This window comes from Juglans microcarpa x Juglans regia, chromosome 2D (genome assembly GCF_004785595.1).
Source record: "Juglans microcarpa x Juglans regia isolate MS1-56 chromosome 2D, Jm3101_v1.0, whole genome shotgun sequence".
Taxonomy (NCBI): Eukaryota; Viridiplantae; Streptophyta; class Magnoliopsida; order Fagales; family Juglandaceae; genus Juglans; species Juglans microcarpa x Juglans regia.
The window spans coordinates 6,902,138-6,925,186 of record NC_054596.1 but is presented as its reverse complement, the minus strand read 5'-3'; the positions used below and the strand labels follow the sequence as shown (position 1 = coordinate 6,925,186).

Sequence of the window (23,049 nt, the reverse complement as noted above, 5' to 3'; positions counted from 1 at the left end):
ATTTACTCTAACACTGATTTGAAAAAAAATAATAAGTTATTTTTGAGTTTTTAGCCGGACCTTTGGTTGGAGGTGATCAAATAAAATTGATAATTCCTTTAGATTTGTGTTAATATATCATTAGATATAATAGCGTGACATATTACATGTTAAACAACTATTTTTATAGTAGAACCAAAACACAAAGCAAAGTTACCTTTTGAGAAAAAAAAGAAAAAAAAAACGAATTGGAAAATTACTTTATCAATGAAAAATTAAAAAAATTAATTTATAAACAGACAAATCGTACAATATTTTTTTGTAAAATAAAATTAGCTCGTATCAAGTTATTTTAATTTGTAAGATATTTTTTATAATATTTTTTTCAGATTATGAAATTATCTGCATTTCAATTAAGCTTCTATTCTACAGTGATCCTTATTTATCAGTCTCATTTGTTCTCTTCTTACATTCTCATCTCTAAAAACTTAAGTCTGTCTCTTTTTATATAAAAAAGAAAAAGATAAAATAAGTATTATTTTAATTAATAAATTATATTTACAGTTATAGAATATATAAGTATTGTACTTATTTAAAAATAAATAAATATACATTACACTCGCATAAAATAATTAATGTTTTAATAATAAATCGTGATTACATAATTAATGATTTTATTTAACATTATTAAAAATAAAATAATAGAATTGTATTAGTCGGTATTTCTCTTTTTCTGTATTTTTGGGAGGTTATTTTCGGTGGTAGTTGATGCGTAGAATCGAAAAGGTCCTATGTTCGTTTTTTTCCTAAGCCAAAACGGTCGTAAGTTATAAGATGAACGTATTCAACATCCCAACTGCACTGCGTTCGGTGTCTCTAGGCAAAGCCCCAGTTTCTCACCTTTTCCAGGTAATTTCTCTTCCTTCCCAAACCAACCCACGTAATGGGTTTCTGATTCTGCTTTTGGTGTCTCCACGCTTGATTTCTCTGTACCCTTTTTAATTTTCCGGTGTTTTACCTACCAAGGTTGTCTTCGTCTTCATGACTATTTGTTTGTTGCTTGCCTGTTCAAATTTCGCTTTTCCGGCGTTTACTATTATCTCTGTTTAAAAGTAAGTAGGTATTTTCTTCTTCTTCTTTTTTTTTTTTTTTTTTTTTTTTTGCCATAGGGGTGAAATTCGTGGAATTTCTGTGTTGTTTCATGGGAAGAAGCAAACCCTTTTGCAACCCCTATGTTTTTTCTGTTTTCTTTTTCATTACGTGTATATGGGTAAATATTGGCGCCAGCAGGGCTGGGGGTGGGCGAGTTTAAGGCGAAAAAAATGAATGAAAAGCCTAAACCCTTTGTGAAGCGGTGAATTTGATGACTCCGCCTTGTCAAATCCCCTACGTGATTTTCCGGATTAGCTCTTAGCTGTTTTTGTTGGTGTTAACTTCTCCGACAATGTAATTTTTGGTGATTTGTACCTTTTTTCCCCTTCTACTACGCTCTCAAGTCTGCTTAGAATAGCTGAGATTAGATGAGGGTTCTTTGAAGCCTTCAGACATGTTAATAGTGTGCAGCTTCCTTGGTCTTTGCACTAGGCCATACAACTAGTAAGTCCTGTTCTTAGGGTAGCTTCAGGATGGCTTAGAAGCTGGTATAGTTAGGACTGAAGTATTGGTACACCAGTAGCAATTTTGTGCAAACTTCCATCACACTCATTCTCACAGCAGAAAAGGGGTCTTGCTTGACATGAATTTGCAGTATTTTATTGAAATAATCAACCAGTTAAAACTCGGATGTGCTAAGATAACAGGCTAGGGCACAAAATAATGCGCCTGGATTTTTTTAATCCAGGAGTTCTAACTGAAGTTGACATATGTGTATGATATGGAATTATAAATTGAATGACTCTCCAGTCAGTGTTGAGTATCTTGAATTATAACAAGTGAAGAACACCTATTGTACTTCGCTAGATTTGAATCCAACATATGTATTTTAGAAAGCTTGCAGATACAGAGAGATCATGTCTGACTCAGTTGGAAACAATACTGAGAAAAAGCTTATAAAAATCGATATCAGCTCGGACACTGTGTGCCCATGGTGCTTCATGGGCAAAAGAAATCTTGACAAAGCTATAGCTGCATCTAAGGATCAATATGACTTTCAGGTTCTCTCTCTCTCTCTCTCTCTCTCTCTCTCTCTCTCTCTCTCTCTCCAGTTCCGCTCTTATGTTTTAGCAACCGAATTTGCAGGTTAGATGGCATCCATTTCAACTTAATCCTTCTGCCCCTAAAGAAGGCATCAACAAGAGAGAGTATTACCGTACAAAGTTTGGATCTCAATCTGAGAGTATGGAAGCTCGGATGTCAGAGGTCTTCCAATAATGCCCTGAACCACCTACATACTTGATAATTGTATTATGGGTATTCATTTACTTTGATTTGGCTCATGATTGTACACAATAATTCACTACAACCGCCCAAACATTTCAGGTTTTTAGGAGCCATGGACTGGATTACAACCTGTCGGGACTCACGTAAGCTTAAAGAATGGTTTTACATCTGTGGATAAACTTACATAAAGTGAGGAAAGCTATGAAGAGACTTTAATCTAATGAAGATTCCACAACATTGTCTTAAATATGGACAGGGGAAATACTCTAGAAAGCCACAGGCTTATGTATTTTGCTGCCCAACAGGGCCTTGATAAGCAACACAATCTTATGGAGGAGCTGTCCTTTGGCTACTTCACTCAGGGGAAATACATTGGTGACCGGTAAATACTGTGGTAACTTTTTCATGACCTTTATATTTTCTAAATGTTTAGTTCCTTTCAATAAATTATAGTTTCTTGTGAGCTGTACTTAACATTTATTTTCTTACAGATTCTGGTTCTACATAAATACTCCGGATAGTCGCATGCTTATGTATTTTTTTTTTTTACCTATGCTGCTTATAAAAAACTAAAGTAGTAATTGTTCCGTGTCAAACTGAATACAAAAAGTTAATGAAAGCCCCCACAAGGATTAGGCAACCTTCCAGGAAAGTTAAAACACAACTGGAAAAGCACTCTTGGCGTGCTATCACTTAGCCTGATTTGCCTGGTGTTATTTGTTACTTGCCAGTGTTACCCAATATGGGGTATACCACCCTCCAGTGAAACAGGCCTTGTGTCCTTTACTTTTATGTGTACTGGGGTCGAGTTGATCTTACTTGCACCTCTTACATCAGATACTGAAAAGCATCAGTGATTGCAGGGAATTTCTCGTGGAATCTGCAAAAAAGGTTGGGATAGAAGGTGCAGCAGAGTTTCTTGAAGACCCTAATAATGGGTTAAAAGAGGTTTTCTCTTTTTTAATTCATATGCTCCAATTGGTTATGAATCTGATACAGCAGGAGAAAATGAAATTTCGCTTCTGATAGCGAATGAGGGTTCAACTGTTGAAGTCATGGTTCTAGAGTAACAGATTTTTTTCCTCAGCTACATTGGCAATCAATTGGAGCATCATTTAAATATTTTTCTATGATGCTCCTTTTGGTTTCCAGGCAGGCTAAGAACGTGCTAAAATTTGAATTCTGCAACTATCAAACCTGTCCCAGTGGTGAAGAAGTTTCAAACTCTATTTCTTTCCCAATTATATACTTGGGAATAGATCACGCTACAGTTCTCTTCCGATGTTTTTATGGAACTAACCCTGCTATTGTGTCTGATAAGGTTAATGAGGAGCTCCAGAAGTACTCAGAAAACGTTACAGGAGTCCCATATTTTGTGGTGGGTGATAATAATTCACAAATTATTTATGAAACAGATGTTCTGTACGATTACCCCAATCAGGTGCATTCACCCCATTGATTTCTTTGACAGATTAATGGAATCCAGAAGCTGAGTGGTGCCCAACCCCTGAGGTTCTGCTGAGAGCTTTTCAAGTAGCTGCTAACTAAGAGAACCTGAAATGTTATATTTAAAGATTATATATCGGTTGATAAAATAAAGGCCTCAGCATATTTGCCTGCCTTAATATTATGGTGTGTATCTCTCGTTGATCGACTTATCGATCCTCTATTATGGCTTATGTAGCATTACCATGACACGTTTGTTTAAAACTGGGGTGAATGCTTTTTTCTAGTGACTTTGTTTATTAGTGATGTGCATACTGGTCCCCCCCCCCCCCCCAAAAAAAAAAAAAAAAAAAAAGAAGTTGAGTTCCTTTGTTGGAAAAAGATTGGAGTTATGAAATATGTAAAGCAATAAAGGGCAAGATCTCTTTGGTTATTATATCATCAAATTGCTCCCAAACACCTGCACACGGCTTTGTTTGATAACTCAACTCCTCTCAACTCATCATTATAACTTTTTCAAATCTTAATCCAAAATATAATAAATAATTCAACTTTTTTAAATTCTAAAATAATAATAATATTAAAAAATAATATTCTAATAATATTTTATCATCTCAACTCAATTTAACTAAATTCAATTCAACATCTAAACACAGCCTAAATCTATATCTAAGAAGAACGGGAAAGAATACAGAGGGTATGAGATGCACCAGCAATAAGCACTAAGGAGGATAAGCACATGCACCTCAGGAGCTCGTAGCAACATGGCCTGGTTACACATTTCAAATTATCTCATATCATTTCTTATAATCATTATAATTTTTTCAGATTTTTACATAAAATATAATAAACAATTCAACTTTTTTAAATCTCAAAACAAAAATATTTTAAAAAAAATAATATTTTAATAATATTTTATTCAATTTTCAACATCTATTTTATTTGTATAACCATACGAGGCTGAAGCAATGTGCACTGGTGCAAATAGGTTGGTCTTCTTTTCCTTGCCAACCAGTACTCCAAGGCCTCTCTTGTACGCGCAAAGTATGTGAAAACAAATTCGAATATACTCACATCAAGGGACATTAAATTAGCCTGCGGTTTTAGCAACGTGTAAATTTTTTGGTTCTCTTTCCTTTAGCTTCCTCCAAAACCCAAACCTTCCAATCAAAATTACGTTGTTTCATAGAATACAATCACCTAAAGAAGCCAATCCAGTAAATACCAGGTCAGAATGCAACAACATTGAGTTTGTTTTATATCCATCTTTCCATGACAAACAAAACTACATTTTTTTTAATATTTACAAGAATAATGATATCCATATAATATTTTTCACAATGCATTTCACAACTATATTTTAAAATGATAACATTTTTATAAAATGAGGTTACTTTTATAAGTACAAAAATACTTCTTATTTAAAACATGCCTAAAGTATCAATTTTTTTTTTTTTTTGGTTGGTGGTGGTAGGTGATGCGATGTTTCTAACCAAACAGTCATAAACGTGTTCAACAACCCACTGGGTGTAGGTGGTCATCGGTCATAAAACGAACGTGTTCAACATCACACTGGCACTGCATTTGGTGTTTCCACACAAGTCCCCCAGCTTCACATCTTTAACAGGTGATTTGATGACTCTGCCCTGTGAGATTTATTTTTACGGTAAGCTTAGTTAACTGTCTTTGTAGGTGCTAAATTGTCACAGACACGAAATTTTGATGATCATTGTCTGTTTCTTTTTATCACATTGACAAATCTGATTAGAGTAGCTGGGATTATATAAGTGTTACTCGAAGGCTTCAGTCTTAATTTTCAGGAGATCTTTCTCATACAATGACGATTTCCAGCAATGCAACTTTCTGCTTCAATCTTAGAGAGAGTTTTTCCCCCACTGGATTTTCTGTGAAATTAATAACTGAGAATGGAAATGACACATTGTAGTGATCATGAGTTCTCAAGTGATCATTTAATAGGATCAGCCTCCATTGATCTTTGTCATGATTAGACTTAATAACTAAAGAGTACTGTTCTCCAGGTAACTACCAGGACACCTTGCTTGAGCTGGGTAAAGTTAGGTTGAGTTGGGACAGATGTATCAGTACCATCAGTAGTAATTTAAGTGCAAAAAGTGGGGGGCTCTTGCTTGAGCTGAATGTGCAGGATTGATTGACCTACAACCTCAAATGGTTACAATTTGGATATATGTAGCTAGCTAGCGCATTAAATGCACCTAGCTTTATTTTCATCCAGGATTGCCAACTCAAAAGGACATATATGCATAACGTGGTTTTCTTCATTTAATAACTCTCTGATTGAAGGCGTTGAGGATCTTTGGTTACAACATGTGAAGTAGAAAAAACTACTGTACACCATGGATTCAAATATGATTCGATGGTCATATTGCAGAAAGCTTGTATCTTCTTCATTTAATAACTCTCTAAGAGAATGTGCTGAGTATCTTCACATTTAAAACATGTGAAGAAGAGAAACTACTACTGTCCATCACTGGCCTCAAATCTTACTCGATGGTTATATTGCAGAAAGCTTGATACAAAGGAATCATGTCTGAGTCAGACTCAGTTGGAAACAATGCTGCGAAAAAGCTTATAAAAATTGATGTAACTTCTGACACTGTGTGCCCGTGGTGCTTTGTGGGCAAAAGAAATCTTGACAAAGCTATAGCTGCATCTAAGGATCAATATGACTTTGAGGTTCTTTCTCTCTCTCTCTCTCTAAGTGTGGGTGTGTGGTGTTCGTCACTTATCTTTTATCAATTTGCAGATTAGATTTCATCCATTTCAACTCGATCCTGCTGCCCCTAAAGAAGGCATCAATAAGAGAGAGTATTACAGGAAAAGGTTCGGATCTCGGGCCGAGAGTATTCAAGCTCGGATGTCAGAGGTTTTCCAATAGTTCTCTGAACCACCTATATACATATTAATCATGTTATTGCATTTGCTGGTTATTGTGCACAATAAGTAATTATGACCCATCCAAAAATTTCAGATTTTCAGAAGCCATGGGCTGGAATGCGACCTGTCAGGACTCACGTAAGCTTAAAGAATGGTTTTGAAGCTCATCTATGAACAACCTTATATATCGTGAGGAGTCTGTGCAGAGACCTTAATATAAGGGAGATCAAACTAACATTGTCTTGAATATGTGCCAGGGGAAATACTCTAGAAAGCCACAGGCTTATGTATTTCGCTGCAGAGCAGGGTATTGATAAGCAATACAAACTTATTGAGGAGCTGTTCCTTGGCTACTTCACTCAGGGAAAATACATTGGTAACCGGTAAATACTTGGTTGACTTTTTTAATGACCTTCACATTTTCTAAATATTTAGGTCCTTCGAATAAATGTTGATCTTTTGTATCTTCTTAATTGTGCTGTTTCTCATAAATTTATCAAATAAAAATACCATATCATTATGTAACTAACCTAGTTACTCTTCTTTTAATTTGACATGAAAAATACTTTAGCCACAAAGTGATTACATAAAAATAAACTCACAAACTAATATGACTTGATGTGATACGTTAGATTGTAAAGTTACTTTTATTATAAAGTAAATCTAACAGATTTTATAAAGTTACGTCAATTCGTAGATTTATTTTATATAATATCTTTATGTTAGTAGCAGCTCAAGTTAACAATTATAAATCTATGAGACGTGCTTGGAAAGTTAAAACCAAAAGGCATTCTTTGTCCGGCGATCACTTAACCAGGGTTACTCAATAAGGGGTTTACCATCCTCCTTATGAAACGAGCATATGTTGTTTACTTGTGTACAAATCGGAGTCCAGTTGATTGTATTTGCAAAAAAGATAATAACAAGCATACACTTTTTCAGGGAATTTCTTGTGGAATCTGCAAAACAAGTCGGGATAGAAGGGGCAGCAGAGTTTCTTGAAGATCCCAACAATGGGTTAAAGGAGGTCTTTTTCTTTGCCAATCTTATGCTCCACCGCCTAGAATAATTTTACTTTTGAAAGCAAATCAAGTTTCTAAACTGTTGAAGTTTCTAAACTGTTGAAGTTATCTTCTGATGGTTTTTATGGAACTGACCTTGCTCTTTATGTCTGTTAAGGTTAAAGAGGAGGTCCAGAAGCACTCAGCAAACATGACAGGAGTCCCTTACTTTGTGGTGGGTGATAATAATTCACGCTTTATGATAAGTTAATTGTTCTGTATAATACTACCCAATGATCCCATTGCTTTCTTTGACAGATTAATGGAACCCAGAAGCTGAGTGGTGCCCAACCCCCTGAGGTCCTCCAGAGAGCTTTCCAACAAGCTGCTGCTATTTGAGAGAACCTCGGGTTTCAAAGCTTCTATTTCAGTTCAAATAAAGGAAACAAATTTGCCTGCTATATTATCATGATTGTCTTGTCATGTTGACTGGCTTTGGTTCCTATGATAAGAGATATAAATTAAATAATAAAATATATCTCTTCTTATTTGTTTAAACTTTTAAAATAAGTGATGAATTCACGTGATATCAGAGCAGAAATTTTAAATTTAAACCTTACTCTAGACTCTATTTTATTCAATTAAATATTTCATGTGTTAATCACTCATTGAAGGAAAGTCTCACACACACGTGAGGGAGTGTTAAGTTATAAATTAAATAATAAAATCAATCTCTTCTTATTCCTATTAGTTTAAATTTTTGAGACAAGTGATGATTTCGCGTGTTACGCTTTTTGTTTCTACAAATGCCATGAGATGGATATTTTGAACTGGTGCGAATGCTCTGTTTTAGTTCTCCACTTCGTTTATTAATGGTTTGGATTGCGATGAAAAACAGAACCAGAGGAAATAGCCCCTCCCCTCAGAGTTGGCATTCATTATCGAAAAAGATTGCAGTTATATAGGGTACCATATCCTTTTACATCTGGTAGAAAACTGCTCCCCAAACCCCTATCACTGACCCAGTAGTGATTCGGAGTTTTTGTGAGCTGTGTAAGAATCCTTCACATTTTCTAGCTCGTCCGTCTCCCACAAAATGATTGCCATGGTTTCTTTTCCCACCTCTTGGTGCTTAAACATACCCACCCATTGAACACATGGGGCGAGCTCCCAGGCCGCTAATGGAAAATAACATTTTTTTTCCTAGTTCGAAACTAGAAAAAATACTGCTTACAAACTTTCCAACCATTTAATATTATGAATGATGAAAAGATTGTAAAAAGAATGATAATTACAACGATGATAAATAGCATTTCCAAAATACTCAACATGTTGTTTGTTCTTCTACCCTCGTGGGTCAGAAACAAGGTTTCTGTCGAGCTTGCAGTATGTATATTAGTGAGTATTGGGAAATGCATTTTGATTTCTACCTTCGGCTCGAAAGTTTATGAATTTACGAGAAGGCAGCAATGATGAAAAAATAGTAATATGCAGACCGATGCAAAAGGCCACTGATCTAATCACGTCGGACTCGGTCACAAACAGAAGCTGTACACGCAGAAAGAAAGCATATACGCATATCACTTCAGTGGTTGCGACTAAAATTAGCAACAGAAATTAAGCCGTGTAATTTACCTTCCCCTGTTGCATGTTTCTTTAGTATTTAAAGCCAAATCAATATTCAAGCTTAATGAGAACCAACAACACCTTAATGCCAAAAAGTAAAAATGTAAGCAAAAACTATATACTCCGGACCGGAGTCAGTACAGATGTTTCTCCTCGGTCCATCCACTTTGAGGAAACTCGTCTTGGCCTCTTTGTCTTCAGCATTCATTGCCTTTCATGTAGCTCAACGTTTGTTTGAATGAATCTTATTTCTTTATCTATCTTTTCTCCCAAATCAACGAAAATGGAAATTTACTGCAAAGTTACCCAGGGGTAGTGAACAACGCACATCTGAGACGGAATGTATTCACAACAATGGATAAGAGAACAATTTTTTATATTTACTATGGATGACAAACTCTTTAATCTGTGGTATGCACAATCTTGTGATGCTTGCTTCCTCCACAACGCAAACCTTTCAATCAAGATTAGTTGTTTCATCGAATACCATCACCTAAAGAAGCAAACCCAATGAATTCCAAGTCAGATTGAGCAGAGATTCAGGCAACTACATAATTTCGTCTCATTTTCATTCTTCATTGAAAAAGAAAAAAAAAAAAACTTCAGTCTACCAGTCCATCTACAATTCAAAACTAGTAAAGCATGACGAACAACTGATGCAACTACCTACCACCATTTTACTTGGATTCACATTAGTATGCATGAACCTCCAAGAGTCAAAAGTAAGAAAGTCCCATGAGCATGATGCCTTAACTTCTTTGCTTCACGGACCAGTTGCTAACCACATAAGTTACTACTACCATACAAGTCTGATCATCAGCTCAACAAACTGACTATGCCTCAAATTCACATGCAATGTGATACACCTCAATGTGCTAGGGGTTCTTCCAGCATTTACTCTGGTTTCCAGGTGTTCTGGTTGTTTTCTCACTCTTTTTTCCCACATAAATTAGTTTATCCAAACAACCTACAAAAGATCCATCCATCTAATGAACTGATAAGCAATATTCTATCTCAAGGATCCTTGTTCAAATAATGGTAGGATTTGCTGTCACTTAGATTTTGGATCTATGATGATACTTGGCATTTTGGGGCCACTATTTGATGTTGTAAAGAAACAAGTCACCAACTCAACTATGTGAACAAGCACATTAAAAGGATCACTCAAACAATTGTTTGCATACTACTTATTAAAAAACAACTGTTTGCATACCACTACTTTTCAAATATATACAAGAAAGAGATTTTAGTCATCCAATAGGATTTAAAGATAAAAACAAGAAGAAACGGAACCCATGGTAAGCACCATGCATTTGGTTTAAATGGCACTTCCTCCCCCTATGAAAATTGGTTGGAGAGTGAAGCAGTGGTGTATAAGAATGGGAAAAAATAAACATTTAAGCAGTCAAATGGCAAGTTTTCATCCTTTACATATGCACCCACCAAGGCGCACACAATGTTCGGCCACTACAAACACATGTTGAAAATTCATGACAAGCTTTTTTAGAAGAAAATCAACCTTAACAAGAAAAAGACACACTTTGCACTCTCCAACTATCAGACGTTTTACCGTCGGCACCCCAAACTACCAAACTGACACATTGCATCCTCCAACTGTCAAAAAATGAAAAGTAGCACAATCTTAACAGTTGGATCTTAATAGGGGATGCAAATTGCATCTTTTTGGTAGTTTAAAGGTGCAATATGTCAGTTTCGGTAGTTTGGAGTGTGAAGTGTAAAATCTCTAGTAGTTTAAAGATGCAAGATTTATTTTTCCCAAAATTCTTTGGATTCATATTTTAGATACATGGGGGTTTTGCATAGACAAGTGTTACTGCATGTATTTTAATATGAAAACAGTTTCAAGAGACTGATTTTTACATTTCAATCATATAACAACCTTTGTAGCTATTGCAACTTGAAAACAATTCCAAGGGGGCTAGTTTTGATTTTTTATTCGTATATATACCTTTTTGATAGGTGAACGTATTTATAACTTTTTGCCTTGAAGTGATGGGATGAAATCAGCAGCCAAAAGTTTCATATATGCAGCAGTATTTGTCCATCTAAAAAAGCCCATGTAATTAATAAGATAGATCTAATTATCTAAACAGAAATCTACCAAGTGACATGGGTCTGGTCAATTAACAATCTACCATCTATGCTAACAAAGAAAAGAAACTGGTGTGACAGGATCCAGACAAATCTGCACTTCTTTCCATATGATGTAGACTAGGAGCAATTATCCATTTCCTGTTGTTGAGGCAAAATATACAACAAAGAAACAATTTTATGAAAAAAAGGGCATTTGTATCCATTAGGACAGTTGTATGCATAACATGTACATATGTATGAATGATATGAACAATATACATACAAGAAAAGTTATACCTTGCCACAAACTGGACAGCTTTCACTTCTCTCCATCCACTCATAAATGCAACCAAGGTGAAAATGATGACAGCACTTTGTCAGTATCTTGGGGTTCTCTTGAGTATATTCTGCATGGCAATGTAAGTTTAAAACCATGAGATTTTACGCCTCAAAATATGTACTTCATAAGAGTACAGTTTCAAAGATAATTAACCTACTGATTTTTTTCTTTTGTTCTTTTTTAATTAATTAAACTATTTATTATAACAAACACAAAAACACAAAATGCTGCTCAGGATTTCCAGATTAGCTTATATGCCATCTGCCCTTGCTAAAATAGCCCACTTGGTCGATACAGCTTTGTAATCAACAAATCCTTGCCTCCAACCTTCAAGCCCAGTTAACTAAAAAGCAAAGAAATATGGACAGAGAAGTAAACTGCATGGAACCATTCCGGCATATCTCAGTTTCCAGCTTGACAGAAAGTGCTGCTTTTGCCATTATATATGTAATATGTGGCTTGGGACAACATGGAACCAAAACATTTAATGGTTAGAACTTTATTTTTATTATAGCAATGACAGAAAACATTTTAACATCTTAGTATTTAGGTTTTCAAAAGTATTATCAATTCTAATCGGGTAATCCATATACTTATTAAAAAATTAGGGTAATATTTTTTTGAAGGTTTTTTTTAACTGTAATTAGTCAACACTCTCTCTGGCATTCTTGACTACAGAGATGCAGTTTTCAGCATTTTTTATTCTTTCTTAATACAAATGCATCAAATATTTAAAATTAGAAAAGTGCGGATGAGTGAAGAATGAAATGCTCAAGCTCCCAGCAAATCATAAAACAAACTTGAAATGACATCAGTTTAATTCTTGGTGAACCCCATGAAACATTGGTTCTGAAAGGAGTTACAAAATAAATAAAAACACTCACTACTGCCCAATCAAGCCTTAGCACATGTTAACATGCTTCTGCATCAATTGCCATCCAATATATTAAAAATTAACAAGAATGGTACCACAAGTTTCGGTTTCCCACAATACTTATCAAAAGAATTATCGGTTTCCTACAATGAAAAAAGAAACCAAAATAAAGTAAGAAAACAATTTTACCTTCAAGACAAGTAGGACAGACATCCTCATCTTCTGATGATGTATAAATGTTCCCAACTCCAGTCATAGTTTTTGCCTGTGAGAGCTTAAGTGAGGACCTAGAACGATATTCTTTAGATCCATCTTCACAGGGAGATTCATTCCATTTGTCTCCCGAATTTAAAGATACTGCATCTACATCGACATCACTTCTTAGAGGTTCTGTCTCCTCATGTGAATGACTCGAGCCCTTTTCACGTCTTGAAACTAGTCCATCCCGCTGCAAGCGGAAATATCTGGGGTCTGCATCGTAAGGCAAGGGCCTTGGAGGAGAGCGATACATGTCAGATAGAGTGTTGTCCAGTGATGCTGCAGAAGTCATAGATGCTGTCCCCTGAATAGACGAAGGGAGGGAATGCACTTCCCCTCTTCTGAATAGTGAGGTGTACTACGGAAAACAAGAAGATCCAAAATGTTAAAAGAAAAATACATGCTTACACGAGGGACTATTCTCATGATTAACATTAAAATCTTTGCGAGTGATTAAGGACTAATATGTACTTCACAATGGAATGGTACTAAAATAAGCTTGACCTACAAAATCAGATTGAAAAATGCAGGTGAGGAATTCCTAAAATGAGAATTAAGAAGTACATTTTAACAGGTCATCATGTCTTTCAACAAACTTTAAATAGGATACATCAAACAAACAAGCAAGCATGGCATCAGTTCTGGATGCAAAATGACAAGGGTTGGGGGATAAAACAATAAAAATTTTCCCTAGCACTTGCGGTTCACAAAATTAATTTTGTAAGCTACAAAATTAATGTGTCCACACTGAATCACTAGCATTGCTTTTTAATAGTGCAAAGGCCTCATCTGCTATCTGCAACACTCCTCTCCCTTTGTCTCTCATTCTTCATATGATGAATTGGCTCCATACTTTAAAGCATACAAGCACCAAGACTAGTGCAATAAAAGCAAAAAATTTCCCCATGTGGGTGACCCCATTGATATATACGATGCTGGATTGTTGATTGTTAAAAATATGGACTGCTGACACATGATTGCACATACAGTCTTGAGGTAGAGAATGTGAGAACATACTAAAATACCAATACAGGAGTATAAAGCCATAGGGGGAAAATCTGAATTGTGCAACAGAACTAGAACTCTAGGTTTTGAATGTAAAATTTCTAACTCAAATAGATATAACTTAGGCAAAAAATGGAATTCGAGCAAAAAAAAAAGAAAGAAGAAAGAAAGAAAAAGAAAAGAAATAGGAGCCTTATATACATACCACATTTAAAAGGTTCTGAATAAAGCAACTGAGACACATACAGTTCCTATATACAGAACTATTTGGATTTACATAATCTTCAAAACTCTCAGAATTCAAACAGCAACAGACAGCACCCATTATGCCAGCTGCAATTCTTTCTCTCACTTAAAAACTCCACAGAAACTCCCCAATCTCATCAACAGATACCAATTGTCATATGCACAAGCATCACGAACAAGAGGCTTTTACAGCAGTAATTGTACTTCGATATATGAAGAGCGAGAAAGGAAGCTCGGCTTGCAGAAGTACTAAGCCTCTGCAAACCATTACCCTTCCTCTTCTATTTAAAAATCACAAATGCCTTTGTGGTTTTGCTGGGTAACTTATGGCTAATTTCCTACCCTGTAGAAAAAGAAAATAATTGCGTTAAACAATTATGAATGTAATAAGGAGCTGAGAAGGCTGTCCTTGAACTAGATTGATAACCAAAATAATACAATTTAGAGAACCCAGACGGCAATCACTAATGATGCAATCAGAGCTCCCCCAGTTCCTGGAATAACCCAACTATTGCCATCATATTCTGTTTCATTGAGATAGATGTACATTTATGACATAATAATATTTTGGTGCTCAGTAGCAGCTGCGACAAACCAACAATCGATGTGAAATATGTAAATCAAAAGGGGGAAAATATGAAATAGAGAGATGTAATTACCAGAGAAGTTACCAAAAAGTAACAATTTACGCCGTCTCAAATTTTACAATTTTGTCATGCGTCCCTTCAAATTCAGCCGAAAATTATTTCCTTTAGTTGCAAGAAACAGTAGAACATCAGCCAACAGGAAAATTCACTCAAAAAACAAAGCCGATTATCATGTTTATTGCACAATCAGATGACAAATAAATAAGCCAAACACATGCATTCTCTAAAAAGATACAGACTTGTGAAAAAAGGAAAAAATAAAAATAAAAACAAATAGCATTGAAAACCCAGGATAAATCCTATCTGAAGAGAATGATCGACCTATAAAAACACGCAAAATTTAACGAAACAAGAGAATCCCATTGGAGATCATCACATATTAGCAATCAGAAGGTTCAAATCACACTTACAACCAAATAAACGAAAACAACAAGTCACGGTTAATATAGAAAGGAATCGATGAGAGAAAAGTAAGAGAAGTACCTCTAGGAAGCTGCCTGAAAAGAGAAGAAAGATGTTTTCTTTATTACGTTTTACTTGTCTTTGAGGGAAAACAGAGACGGAGAAGCCCTTAACTACGAAATTTGGTGAATTGAACTGGATGAGATACTCCGGAAATCATCGTAAATACGGGTTCCGTGCGTTTTTGTGAGCGTGATTGGATTTTTCAGCAAGAAAACCTGTGAGAATCAAAAGCTAGCTGCGGTCTCTCTCTCTCTGGCTCTCTCTGTGCCGGTGGGTGGAGTAATATAATCCAACTTTAGTGAATTAAATAAAACTGATAAAGTGCCTATTATTAAAAAAAGATGATAAACATAAAGTTATTTTATTAATTATATTATGCATATTGCAATTATTTAAAACTTTGAACATTATTCGTGTCATAAACTCAGGAAAGAGACATGACACTTTGCATTATGTTTATGTTGGCTCGTCTTGATAGAGTGGCATGGTCGTCCCTTTATAGGAATTGTGGGATTATTTTGTGAAAGTCATTTTGGTTGGATAGTCAACACCAAATAAATAAATAAATTATTCTGAATTGTTCATAGTTTAAGCTCGAAAAGGGGTGATATTATATATCATATTGTAAATTATGTGGTATTAATTAAATATATATAAGCTTTTAAAATAAAGAATGAAATCTAAAACATAGAAACTTAGGCTTCGTTTGGTTACCAAACTCACTTCAACTCATCTCAACTCATCATTACAATTTTTTCAAATTTCAATACAAAATATAATAAATAATTCAACTTTTTAAAATTTTAAAATAATAATAATATTAAAAAATAATATGCTAATAATATTTTATCATCACAACTCAACTCAACTCAACTCACTTCAACATCCACACACATCCTTAGAAACTCCTTTTGTCAAACGGTGTGAACAAAGAAAAAAGCATTGTTTGATCGTATAATGGTACTGTTATTCTATTATGAAGGATGGTTATATGGGAAAAATCTAAAGGTAATCAAGTTGGTGCACTCCTTGCGCACTCCTGATGATATATAAGGATATTAAATGAAACGGTGCAAATTGGTGAAAACTGAAAGACGAAATGGAAGACTTCTTGAAACGGCGTTGAAGCCTTCTTTCTGAAATCCCCCCTCATCAAAGTTGAAGCTTGTAGTTCCTCCCTCACCCTCAATTCATTCATGAATGGAGACGCTAGAAAGAAGTTCTCACTAAATCCACTCCATCCCACGACCGATGGTGATGGTTATAAATCTGCTCTCCTCCCTCTTGTATTGTAACAAGGAAATAATATGGAAATGGATGGGTGTTGTTGCGATGGGTAAATAAAATGCACACAAGATGTATGATGAAATGATAAAGAGAGTCACAGAATTCTCAAATGGAATTTTCTCAACCCATAAGAATGTAGGGGAGGGATAAGTCATGCGTTCAACATCCACCATATACTAGTATACATTATATTACCTTTTTTCATATTTTAAAACCAGTATCTTAAAAAACAAAATTATTTCATCTTTTGAGGAATTATCATCTGTTTGCCTCGTTTTGATGACTATGAAACTCGAATCCGAGATACCCAAACGTGCCGGTGGCGAGAGAGTCGTGCCTAGACATAATAGTGGCAGAGACGTGCAAGTGAGGAACCATGCCAATGGCGAAGACGAGAGGGGGCTGGGTATTGTGTATCAGCCTTCTGGGTTCGTGCTGAGCAGGAAAGACGAATGCCCCTAGAGTCTGGAATCCTTAAAGCAACTCAAATTGATGAAATTACCCTCAAAGTCAGCAATGGGTGCTCGAAAGGTGTGCGAGAATGACTACCCGTAGCAGAATTAGGTTATATAATGCACCCTTCAACCTGTTTTTACGTAATCTAATTTTTAGATCGAAGATGTTTTTATAAAATAATTTATAAAAATAATATCATTTTACAAAAATAATAAGTAATATTATTTTATAACAATACTCTCAATTTAAAACATAATTGTATAGAAAATTATGAAAATAATTATACGTATATCGTTAGTCCTATAAATAAATTTATGATAACTAAACCACATAAATTTTTTTTTCCTTCTTTCACCTCGTGGAAGTAAGGTTTTCTCTCTAAGTTTTCCTTTGGAAACTTAGAGACTTCTTGCTCTTGGACTCTTGTCTATGGAGATTGGGAGGATGGATGGTGATTTGTCATCACTGTGTGAATGACTGAAGTTGACAGAAGAAGAACTACAGGAGATAGAGGTTAGTGAGGAAGAAGTTTCATTGTCTTCATTGAAGAGTAAACTATGTATTTTAATTTGTTTGATAGCTGATAAAGAGACCAATAGAGGGGCCCTCATGAATACGTTGAATAAAGTGTGGCATGTAGAGGATCAAGCAGCCTTCAAAGAGGTGGGTAGAAACAAGTTCCTGGTGGAATTTAAAAGGAGAGCCGACAAAGCAAAAGTATTGAATGGACGTCCGTGGTCCTTTGATAAAAGTTTGTTGTGCATACAAGATTATGAAGGGGTGAAGTATATAAAGGAAATGCAATTTCGATTTGAACCTTTTTGGATTCAGTGTCATGACATGCCTTTTGCTGGCATGTCTGCGAGTATGGGAGAGAAACTGGGTAGTTCTTTGGGCAAAGTTTTGTTGGTGGATACAGATGGGAGTGTCACCTGTTGGGGAAAATTCTTACGTGTGAAAGTCTTGTTGGACATCACCAGACCTCTTGCTAGAGGGAGATTCATATCTCTAGATAGTTCAAAGTACTGGATACAGTTTAAATATGAAAGGATGCCCAACTTCTGTTATCACTGTGGTACAATCCAACATGGTGGTGGCAGATGTGAAAAGGTGGAGATGGGGCAGCATGCAGTGGCTAGTTTTAGTCAACGATATGGTGTATGGATGAGGGCTAGTAGTAAAAGCACAGGCCAGAGCAGAACCCATGAAGGAAAGGAGCAGGGTGGAGGAGGGTCATCGGAGAGTGGCCAGAGGGAGTATTCAGGCGAGTCTAAGATTGATGGTGGTCAAGATGGAAATGAGGGGAAGATGGCTGAGAACCAGGAAGATCCTCTATTACATCCCACTAATGGGGGAGTTGATCAAATTTCTAGCTCTAATTTTGGTAATAACATATACCCTTTCAGTTCAAGGAAAGTTGACCTTTGTAAAGAGGCAGCTAGATTACATGACATGGCAGCATCTGCTCATAAGGAAACTATTGATGCTAACCAAGGCCATCGAGGAAACAATAACATTAATGAGGGAGGTGAGGTGACAGCTCAGCATGAGGCACCATCTGACCATTCACCCCTGTTAGCCATGGAAGATACTATGTCTAAATTTGGAAAGAAGGGTCTTGTAAAGCAACCAGTTGGAAGAGGAGAGCACGTGCTTGTGGAGCTACTTTTAGCAATCAGGTGTTTGAGATAGATAAGGATCTAGAAATGTTTGATCAATCTGCTAAGAGGAAGGCTCTGGTAGTTAAGGAGGGAGGTGGAGAAAAAAGTGCTAAACTGATTTTAAGAGATGAGGAGAGTGACAATTTATTAATGGCAGCGGCTTTTGAGCAGCCTTGCCAATCCCCATGAATCTACTAAGTTGGAACTGCTGAGGGCTTGGGAACCCTCGGACAGTTCGTGAGCTTCACCTTTTAGTGAAGGAAAATGGCCCAAAGATTATTTTTCTCTCAGAAACGAAGTGTAGGAGAGAAAAAGGTGGAGGGTATTAGAAACAGGTTGGGTTTTGAAGGCAGTTTCGTGATTGATAGCATAAGGAAAAGTGGTGGATTGGCCATGTTATGGAAAGCTGAGTTACAAGCAGATTTACTCTCTTTTTCCCAAAACCATATTTCTTTGTTAATTAGTTTGGGTGATGGTAAACAGAAGGCAATGGTGACAGGTTTTTATAGTAATCCAGTGGTGGATAAAAGAAAGGAAAGTTGACAACTACTTAGAAGGTTAAAACCTAAGGGTGGAGCAGCTTGGTTATGCTGTGGGGATTTTAATGAGTTGCTTACTAATGATAAGCAGTATGGGGCAGCAAATAGACCTTTCTCTCAAATGGAAAAATTTATAGAGGCTCTTGATACTTGTGATCTGTGTGATTTAGGGTATGAAGGTTCTCAATTTACTTAGAGCAACAAAAGGGAAGGGGCTGGTTTTATTAAAGAGCGATTGGATCGTGCTTTTGGTAATTATTCTTGGCATCTGTTATTTCATCACACAAGGGTGAGAGTGCTTCTAGTTTTACAATCAGACCATTCTCCTCTTCTTATTTCCTGTGAGACTGATGATGGTTTTAGCAGAAGATCAGACAAAGTATTTCGTTATAAGGCTAGTTGGTCAAAGCATCAAGAATGCAAAGATATTATTCAAAAGGTATGGAGGGTTAATAAGAGATTGGATAACTCTTTGCTCAGTTTAAAGGAAGTTTTATCAAGTTGCAGGTCCAAGCTGACTGCCTGGTCTAAAATAAATGGAGGGGAGAAGAAGAGAATCCTAAATGCTAAGAGATGTATGTTACAAGAGCTCCAAAGGATTAACAAGGATGAATTTAATGTTGCTATTAATAACCTGCAGGCTGAAGTGGATACTTTGATGGAGGAAGAGGAAACTAAATGGAGACAAAGATCTAAGCAGTTATGGTTAAAAGAATGAGACAAAAATTCAAAATACTTTCATAGGTGTGCCACACAAAGGAGACAGTCGAATGAGATAAAGGAAAGTGAGAATGAAGGTAGTGAGAAAGCTAGAAATCAAAAGGAAATAAGCCAATTGTTCCAAGAATATTACCAGTCTTTGTTTAAGACATCCAATCCTCGTGACATTGATGTAGCTTTGGGTGACATTAAACCATTAGTTACACTTGAGATGAATAGGTAGCTTGAGAAGGAGTGCAGTTTTGAAGAAGTGAAGCAGACTATTTTTGAGATGGACCCTTTGAGTTCACCAGGCCCTGATGGTTTCTCAGCAGGGTTCTATCAAGACAATTGGTCTGTTGTGGGGTCTGAGGTATTCCTGGCAGTTAAAGATTTCTTATTCTCTAGAAGGGGTTTGAGTGGCATTAATGAAACTTTCATAGCTCTGATTCCAAAGAAGAATAAACCAAGATTTGTCATTAAGTTCAGACCTATAAGCTTATGTAATGTTCTCTATAAAATTGTTTCCAAAGTCTTGGCTAACAGGCTAAACAGTTTCTTCCTTCTCTGATTTCTCACTCACAGAGTGCTTTTGTCCCAGGTCGTCTAATCTCAGATAATATCATTGTTGCTTATGAAGCCATGCATTCTATGCAACATAGGATGAGGGGTAAAAAGGAAGGGTATATGGCTCTCAAATTGGATATGAGCAATGCATACGATAGGATTGAATGGAATTTTTTGGCTGATGTTTTAAAGAAAATGGGCTTTGGTGAGGAATAGTTTGGTCTGATTATGAAGTGTGTAGAATCAGTGAGCTACTCTCTACTGATTAATCGAATTCCACAGCAGTGTTTTCATCCTTCAAGAGGGCTAAGACAAGGGGATCCTTTATCCCCTTATCTTTTCATTCTTTGCTCATAGGTGCTTGGCAAGTTGCTGGACAAAGCTGAGGAGAAGGGACTCATTTATAGGTTTCCTTTTACTCGTGGTTTATTATCTATTAACCATTTTTTTTTTTTTTTGCAGACGATAGTTTGCTTTTTTGCAAAGCAAATGCATTGGAGTGGAGCAGATTGTATAGCCTTTTGAGTTGTTATGAACATGCCTCAGGTCAGAGGTTGAATCTGGAGAAAACAGCTATTTACTTTAGTAAAAACACATCTCAAACGGCTAAAGATGCTATTCTTTCAGGAGTAAGGCTGAGGGAGGCAAGATCTTATGAGAAATATCTAGGACTCCCTTCATATGTGGGCAGACACAAAGTGGCAGCCTTCAGACCCATTTTGGAGTCTATTAGAAATAAAATGAACAATTGGAAGGTCAATTTTCTCTCAAAGGCTGGCAATGAGGTGATGCTGAAGTCCATTGTTTAGGCTATTCCAACCTATTGTATGAGTATTTTCAAACTTCCTAAGGTAATTTTAACTGCTATCAATAAGCTCATGAAAAGATTTTGGTGGGGGAGTAGAGATGAAAGGAGGACTAAAACTCAATGGATTTCATGGAAGCAGATGGGAAGACCAAAAGGGGAAGGAGGTTTGGGGTATAGAGACTTTGAGGAGTTTAATCTAGCCCATTTTGCTAAACAAGGTTGGAGAATTATCCAACAGCCATCATCACTAGCTGCTCGAGTCCTTAAGGCCAAATACTTTTATAGATTAGATTTTTTACATGCTAAGGTTGGAAGTAATGCCTCCTTTTTGTGGAGGAGTTTTATGGAGGCGAGACTAGTCCTGCAAGAGGGTCTTTTCTGGAGAGTTGGCAATGGGAAATTAGTTAACATATGGTCAGACAAGTGGCTTCCTCGTCCATCTACTTACATGGTTCAATCTCCTCATCTTGAGTCTGCTGCTGGTAGAAGAGTTTCCGATCTCATTGATAAGCAAGCAGGAGTATGGGACATGGATATTTTGAGAGAGTTGTTTGTAGAAAAGGAAGTGAACTTAATTTGTAGGATCCCAATCAGTGTGAGTGATGTTCAAGATAAGCTTATATGGAGATGCACTTCTGATCGCAGATTCACAGTTCGAAGTGCATATCACTTAGCAGGGGATATGGCAGCAGATCAAAAGGGACAATCATCTTATAATGTGAAGAAGGGTGAAGTTTGGAAAGACATATGGAAGTTAATGGTGCCAAATGCAACATGCATGTTATTGTGGAGAGCTTACCATGACTCTTTACCAACAAACCAAAACCTGGTTAAGAGGAGAATTAGTGAGAATGCTATGTGTCCCATCTGTCAACTTGAACTGGAATCTGTGACTCATGCTCTTTGGTCATGCAGTTCTGCTCAAGATGTGTGGGCGGCTAGTTTGAAGAGTTTGCAAAAAATCAAAGTTGAGGAAATCCAATTCAAGGTTTTGGTAAGGGACTTATTTTTAATATTGAGTGTCTCTAATATGGCAGTTTTTGCATAAACCAGTTATCAGATATAGAAAAGAAGGAATAGTTTTGTGTTTAAAGGCAGATTCACAGATCCAAACTTAATTGTTCAAATTGCTTTGCAAAAAGTTAGTGATTTCCAAGTAGCCAACCAGAAGCAAGTTGCAGAAAGGGTGACAGTTTACCAAGATTCTCAGTGGTCTGTTCCTCCTCCACAGGTGTTTAAGGCCAACTGGGATGTCTCAGTAGATCGTGTAAACTGCAGAATAGGAGTTGGGGTGATCATTAGAGATTGGCATGGTCAGGTGGTTGCTACCCTCAGATCTCAAAGAGCTATTTTTCCAGATCCAACGATAGCTGAAGCAGTAGGTGCTCTTAAGGCAGTAACTTTATGTCAACGGCTGCATTTGTCAAGGATTATACTTGAAGGAGATGCCAAGATAGTAGTTGATGAGATCAATAGTGAATCAGGGAAATAGACTTCAGTAGGTATGATCATTCAGGACATTAGAAACAAGCTTTGTCTGATGCAACAATGGTCCGTTAAGCATGTCTCAAGGAATCTCAATAAGGTGGCTCATTTATTAGCTAAGGATGCACTTAAACTCTCTTAGGAGAGCATTGTAATGGAGGGAATTCCTCCTTGTATCCAAGCTGTACTCATTTAAGATGAATAAGATTTGATATTTTTCTTTTAAAAAAAAAACTACAAATATATTTATAAATTTAAAATTCGGCAGGAT

The 23,049-nt window shown here is 36.3% G+C and overlaps 4 protein-coding genes across 11 annotated transcripts; 3 read left to right on the top strand and 1 right to left on the bottom strand.

The window, feature by feature from the left end:
• The first annotated feature begins 738 nt into the window (after positions 1-738).
• Positions 739-4,090, top strand: LOC121248211 (uncharacterized protein YwbO-like). Of its 2 annotated transcripts, none has more exons than XM_041146602.1 (8): positions 739-888; positions 1,965-2,132; positions 2,218-2,337; positions 2,458-2,501; positions 2,615-2,740; positions 3,222-3,306; positions 3,680-3,736; positions 3,830-4,090. In XM_041146602.1, the coding sequence occupies exons 1-8, from the start codon at positions 814-816 to the stop codon at positions 3,878-3,880; spliced, it is 726 nt and encodes a 241-aa protein (XP_041002536.1). In that variant the 5' UTR covers positions 739-813; the 3' UTR covers positions 3,881-4,090. The 2 variants fall into 2 exon arrangements, with proteins under 2 accessions (XP_041002536.1, XP_041002537.1); XM_041146603.1 differs by having other exon boundaries at positions 745-888; positions 1,976-2,132.
• Positions 4,091-5,296: 1,206 nt separating this feature from the next.
• Positions 5,297-8,275, top strand: LOC121248213 (uncharacterized protein YwbO-like). Of its 2 annotated transcripts, none has more exons than XM_041146610.1 (8): positions 5,297-5,431; positions 6,349-6,519; positions 6,590-6,709; positions 6,815-6,858; positions 6,978-7,103; positions 7,663-7,747; positions 7,900-7,956; positions 8,040-8,275. In XM_041146610.1, exons 2-8 carry the CDS (start codon positions 6,370-6,372, stop codon positions 8,118-8,120), a joined length of 663 nt encoding a protein of 220 aa, XP_041002544.1. In that variant the 5' UTR covers positions 5,297-5,431; positions 6,349-6,369; the 3' UTR covers positions 8,121-8,275. The 2 variants fall into 2 exon arrangements, with proteins under 2 accessions (XP_041002544.1, XP_041002545.1); XM_041146611.1 differs by lacking the exon at positions 5,297-5,431 and adding an exon at positions 5,869-6,008.
• A 1,050-nt stretch (positions 8,276-9,325) lies between these two features.
• LOC121248212 (E3 ubiquitin-protein ligase At3g02290-like) lies at positions 9,326-15,574 on the bottom strand. Of its 6 annotated transcripts, none has more exons than XR_005937409.1 (6): positions 15,295-15,574; positions 14,124-14,507; positions 12,845-13,271; positions 11,739-11,848; positions 11,317-11,413; positions 9,326-9,840 (listed from the first exon to the last, which is right to left on the bottom strand). XR_005937409.1 is itself a non-coding variant. In XM_041146608.1 (6 exons), the coding sequence occupies exons 3-6, from the start codon at positions 14,241-14,243 to the stop codon at positions 9,805-9,807; spliced, it is 693 nt and encodes a 230-aa protein (XP_041002542.1). In that variant the 5' UTR covers positions 14,244-14,507; positions 14,824-14,887; positions 15,295-15,572; the 3' UTR covers positions 9,326-9,804. The 6 variants fall into 6 exon arrangements, 5 of the variants coding, with proteins under 5 accessions (XP_041002542.1, XP_041002538.1, XP_041002541.1 ...); XM_041146608.1 differs by lacking the exon at positions 11,317-11,413 and adding an exon at positions 14,824-14,887 and having other exon boundaries at positions 15,295-15,572; XM_041146605.1 differs by lacking the exon at positions 11,317-11,413 and adding an exon at positions 14,824-14,887 and having other exon boundaries at positions 9,794-9,920.
• Positions 15,575-20,210: 4,636 nt separating this feature from the next.
• On the top strand, positions 20,211-21,294 carry LOC121248534. Its single transcript, XM_041147018.1, has 3 exons — positions 20,211-20,421; positions 20,520-20,690; positions 20,948-21,294. The coding sequence occupies exons 1-3, from the start codon at positions 20,211-20,213 to the stop codon at positions 21,292-21,294; spliced, it is 729 nt and encodes a 242-aa protein (XP_041002952.1).
• Positions 21,295-23,049: the final 1,755 nt, after the last annotated feature.

What these genes read in the sequence shown, in the direction of transcription:
- LOC121248534 (XM_041147018.1), top strand. Translation starts at nt 20,211, where the DNA reads ATGGACCCTTTGAGTTCACCAGGCCCTGATGGTTTCTCAGCAGGGTTC. An exon ending in GTTCAGACCTATAAGCTTAT is followed by an intron (nt 20,422 to 20,519) that starts GTAATGTTCTCT and finishes CTTTTGTCCCAG; the next exon opens with GTCGTCTAATCTCAGATAAT. An exon ending in TTTAAAGAAAATGGGCTTTG is followed by an intron (nt 20,691 to 20,947) that starts GTGAGGAATAGT and finishes TTTTTTTTGCAG; the next exon opens with ACGATAGTTTGCTTTTTTGC.
- LOC121248212 (XM_041146604.1), bottom strand. Translation starts at nt 14,243, where the DNA reads ATGGGTGCTGTCTGTTGCTGTTTGAATTCTGAGAGTTTTGAAGATTAT. An exon ending in TTCAGAACCTTTTAAATGTG is followed by an intron (nt 13,272 to 14,123) that starts GTATGTATATAA and finishes TGTTTTCCGTAG; the next exon opens with TACACCTCACTATTCAGAAG. An exon ending in CTGTCCTACTTGTCTTGAAG is followed by an intron (nt 11,849 to 12,844) that starts GTAAAATTGTTT and finishes ATTGCCATGCAG; the next exon opens with AATATACTCAAGAGAACCCC.
- LOC121248211 (XM_041146602.1), top strand. Translation starts at nt 814, where the DNA reads ATGAACGTATTCAACATCCCAACTGCACTGCGTTCGGTGTCTCTAGGC. An exon ending in TGGAAGCTCGGATGTCAGAG is followed by an intron (nt 2,338 to 2,457) that starts GTCTTCCAATAA and finishes CAAACATTTCAG; the next exon opens with GTTTTTAGGAGCCATGGACT. An exon ending in GGGAAATACATTGGTGACCG is followed by an intron (nt 2,741 to 3,221) that starts GTAAATACTGTG and finishes CAGTGATTGCAG; the next exon opens with GGAATTTCTCGTGGAATCTG.
- LOC121248213 (XM_041146610.1), top strand. Translation starts at nt 6,370, where the DNA reads ATGTCTGAGTCAGACTCAGTTGGAAACAATGCTGCGAAAAAGCTTATA. An exon ending in AGGATCAATATGACTTTGAG is followed by an intron (nt 6,520 to 6,589) that starts GTTCTTTCTCTC and finishes ATCAATTTGCAG; the next exon opens with ATTAGATTTCATCCATTTCA. An exon ending in TGCGACCTGTCAGGACTCAC is followed by an intron (nt 6,859 to 6,977) that starts GTAAGCTTAAAG and finishes AATATGTGCCAG; the next exon opens with GGGAAATACTCTAGAAAGCC.